Source organism: Scardinius erythrophthalmus (genome assembly GCF_964197995.2).
Source record: "Scardinius erythrophthalmus genome assembly, chromosome: 12".
Classification (NCBI taxonomy): domain Eukaryota; kingdom Metazoa; phylum Chordata; class Actinopteri; order Cypriniformes; family Leuciscidae; genus Scardinius; species Scardinius erythrophthalmus.
The window spans coordinates 43,156,520-43,161,278 of NC_138232.1; the positions used below are offsets into that span (position 1 = coordinate 43,156,520).

The 4,759-nt window shown below is 41.3% G+C and overlaps 1 protein-coding gene across 1 annotated transcript in view; it reads right to left on the reverse strand.

Moving 5' to 3' along the window:
* Nucleotides 1-766: 766 nt before the first annotated feature.
* The window catches only part of tab1 (TGF-beta activated kinase 1/MAP3K7 binding protein 1), a 22,114-nt gene continuing 18,121 nt past the window's right edge, over nucleotides 767-4,759 (reverse strand). Inside the window, exon 11 of the mRNA XM_081380549.1 lies at nucleotides 767-3,846. Coding sequence (XP_081236675.1) covers nucleotides 3,636-3,846 — 211 coding nt within the window. The 3' untranslated portion in view covers nucleotides 767-3,635. The remainder of the gene's footprint in view (nucleotides 3,847-4,759) is intronic.

The following is a 4,759-nucleotide window of genomic DNA, read 5'->3' on the forward strand; positions in this document are numbered from 1 at the left end:
CTGAGGCTGACAGATCATGAAGAACTTTTGAAACATCTGACAATCTCAGTTCTTCTTTGTAAAAGCGAAACTAACATCTGACATCTGATCCGCACACCGACAGTAAAAGCAGGACTTGATGGTGTAAAGTGGTTTCACGAACACCAGTGAATGTGTGTTTTGCTAAGGGTTTTTCCATTAGAGGATTCATCATTACAGAATCATGTGTTTTCCAGGAAATTTAAAACAAAGAGTCTTGCCTGAGATGGAAGCAAATCCACTTGTTATAGCGCCACCTTGTGGCTCATCCTAAGAAACACACTGCAAATCCTGCAAATGCATCTTGAGATTCATGAAGATCAGACATTTAAAGGCATCGGTATCGGCCGATATATGTTCATTTTAAAAGTTATCGTTATCAGCGCAATAAGAAAATTTGGCTGATATATTAAAGCTGATGAATAATGGATTATAAGACTCTTCAGACGCGCACTGTTCGTCATGATGGTTTTGAATTGCTAGAAATATGATGGGAATCACATCAAAAATGAAAATACAGTTCAGTGCAACATGTGCAGCGCGAGTCTGACATAGAAGCTACATAAAATTAACATAGATGGCTTTAATGGTGAGACTTGTTTTTGTAATCAGGATATACAAATGTGGATTTAGATTTATCGGCCAATATATCGATTATCGGCTTTCAAATATAAAGAATTATCGGTTATCGGTATATCGACCAAAATGTTCATATCAGTGCATCTCTAAGAAAAAGCGAGCCGGAAATAAGAGCCTCTACTGTTTATTACAGGAAACAGAAAACACACACACACACACACACACACACACACACACACACACACACACACACACACACACACACACACACACACACACACACACACACACACACACACACACACACACACACACACACACACACACACACACGCAGGTTAAACTGCTCTTGCTTATCTTACCGAAAACAGACGTCAAACTTCACAGAAGCAGAAAGAAGCTCAGAGAAATGAACGGTTATAAACTCAAGGACAGCACTGTGAAAATAACACACACGTCATTCTGAACGAACACAATCAACGTCTCCGCTGACACTGAGATGCTTTTCCCTTTGATACAGTCGAGCTCTTCTGTTAATGCACACGGTCCACAATCATCCTTTAAAGGGATAGTTCAGCCAAAAATGAAAATTAGCCCATGATTTACTCGCCCTCAACTCATCCTAGGTGTATATGACATTCTTCTTTCAGACGAACACAATCTGAGTTATATTAAATAATGTCCTGGCTCTTCTCAGCTTTATAATGGCCGTGAATGGCCGTTTCTGTTTTGAAGTCCATAAAAGTGCACTCCATGGGCAGATGCACTTTTAAGATGGATATATGCACTTTTATGATGGATATATGCACTTTTATCATGGATAGATGGACTTTTATGATGGATAGATGCACTTTTATCATGGACAGATGCACTTTTATGATGGACAGATGCACTTTTATGATGGACAGATGCACTTTTATCATGGATAGATGCACTTTTATGATGGACAGATGCACTTTTATCATGGATATATGCACTTTTATGATGGATATATGCACTTTTATCATGGATAGATGGACTTTTATGATGGATAGATGCACTTTTATCATGGACAGATGCACTTTTATCATGGACAGATGCACTTTTATGATGGACAGATGCACTTTTATGATGGACAGATGCACTTTTATCATGGATAGATGCACTTTTATCATGGATAGATGCACTTTTATGATGGACAGATGCACTTTTATGATGGACAGATGCACTTTTATGATGGATAGATGCACTTTTATGATGGACAGAAGCACTTCTATGATGGACAGATGCACTTTTATGATGGATAGATGCACTTTTATGATGATAGATGGACTTTTATGATGGATAGATGGACTTATGATGGATAGATGGACTTATGATGGATAGATGGACTTTTATGATGGATAGATGCACTTCTATGATGGACAGATGCACTTTTATGATGGATAGATGCACTTTTATGATGATAGATGGACTTTTATGATGGATAGATGGACTTATGATGGATAGATGGACTTATGATGGACAGATGCACTTTTATGATGGATAGATGCACTTCTATGATGGACAGATGCACTTTTATGATGGATAGATGCACTTTTATGATGATAGATGGACTTTTATGATGGATAGATGGACTTATGATGGATAGATGGACTTATGATGGATAGATGGACTTTTATGATGGATAGATGCACTTATGATGGATAGATGGACTTTTATGATGGACAGATGGACTTATGATGGATAGATGGACTTTTATGATGGATAGATGGACTTTTATGATGGATAGATGCACTTTTATGATGGATAGATGCACTTATGATGGATAGATGGACTTTTATGATGGATAGATGGACTTTTATGATGGATAGATGGACTTATGATGGATAGATGCACTTTTATGATGGATAGATGCACTTTTATGATGATAGATGGACTTTTATGATGGATAGATGGACTTATGATGGACAGATGCACTTTTATGATGGATAGATGCACTTTTATGATGGATAGATGGACTTTTATGATGGATAGATGCACTTTTATGATGATAGATGGACTTTTATGATGATAGATGCACTTATGATGGATAGATGGACTTTTATGATGGATAGATGCACTTTTATGATGACAGATGGACTTTTATGATGATAGATGCACTTATGATGGATAGATGGACTTTTATGATGGATAGATGGACTTTTATGATGGATAGATGGACTTATGATGGATAGATGCACTTTTATGATGATAGATGGACTTTTATGATGATAGATGCACTTATGATGGATAGATGGACTTTTATGATGGATAGATGGACTTTTATGATGGATAGATGGACTTATGATGGATAGATGCACTTTTATGATGAATAGATGCACTTTTATGATGATAGATGGACTTTTATGATGGATAGATGGACTTATGATGGACAGATGCACTTTTATGATGGATAGATGCACTTTTATGATGGATAGATGGACTTTTATGATGGATAGATGCACTTTTATGATGATAGATGGACTTTTATGATGGATAGATGGACTTATGATGGACAGATGCACTTTTATGATGGATAGATGCACTTTTATTATGGATAGATGCACTTATGATGGATAGATGCACTTTTATGATGGATAGATGCACTTTTATCATGGATAGATGCACTTTTATGATGGACAGATGCACTTTTATGATGGATAGATGCACTTTTATGATGGACAGATGCACTTTTATGATGATGGATGCACGTTTATGATGATAGATGCACTTTTATGATGGATAGATGCACTTTTAGATGGACTTTTACGATGGATATGATGTACTTTTATGGACTTCAAAACAGAAACTGCCATTCACTGCCATTATAAAGCTTGGAAGAGCCAGGACATTATTTAATATAACTCAGATTGTGTTCGTCTGAAAGAAGAATGTCATATACACCTAGGATGAGTTGAGGGCGAGTAAATCATGGGCTAATTTTCATTTTAAACTGAACTATCCCTTTAACCACAGACCCAGAGTTCACATCCCTCGACGGGCTCGTGTGTGTCCCGTCACTGTGGGCCCATCTCTCCCGACGGGCCGTCGCTGTGGTCCATCCCCCAGAGCCGGTAGAACTGGCTGAAGTCCACGTATGGCGGCACGCGGCCCGTCTCGTCGGGTTGAGCCGCTTGGCTGCGCCGGAACAGGCTGCCGTCCCCCGAGCTGGAGCTGGAGCTCTGAGTGTGTGTGTTCGTCGACTGCAGCGTCGCTGTGGGACTCTGGCTGAGGGGCGGGGCACAGAGAGAGAGAGGGGTGGAGTCAGGGCGAGGGGCGGAGTCAGAGACAGAGAGAGGGGCGGGGGCAGAGACACAGGTGAGGATGGGGGCGGGACCAGGGACCCAGGTGAGGACGGGGGCGGGGACAGAGACAGAGAGTGGAGTGGGGTCAAAGACACAGGTGAGGATGGGGGCGGAGTCAGAGACAGAGGTGAAGATGGGGGCGGGGTCAGAGACACAAGTAATGATGGGGGCGGGGTCAGAGACACAGGTGAGGATGGGGGCGGGGTCAGAGACACAGGTGAGGATGGGGGCGGGGTCAGAGACACAAGTAATGTTGGGGTCGGGGTCAGAGACACAGGTGAGGATGGGGGCGGGGTCAGAGACACCGGTGGGGGCGGGGTAAGAGACACAGGTGAGGATGGGGGCGGGGTCAGAGACACCGGTGGGGGCGGGGTAAGAGACACAGGTGAGGATGGGGGCAGGGTCATAGACACAGGTGGGGGCGGGGTCAGGACTCTCACTGATAGGCTGTAAGGTTTCTACGGTCAGGGGAATCAGAGGAGTCATTAGACTACAGTTAAGTGAGGGGCCGTGGGAGAGAGTGTGTGTTATTTATCTGTATACGGTTATAAACTGATTCAGGTTTAGGAAACTACAGTTGCTGAGGCGCAGGGTTATCATAATTAACTAAAACATTACTTGAAATAAACTGAAATTCAACATTTAAAATATGTATATTATATTATATATATATAATACATAAGTGTTTTATTTTTCTAATTTTGATTTGGTTCAACTTTATAACTAACTACAACTGAAATAAAAATGATAGCCAAGTGTGTGTGTGTTACCCAGTGGTGGGTGTAAGTGTGTGTGAGTGTGTGTGTGTTACCCAGCGGTGGGTGTGTAGGTGCATG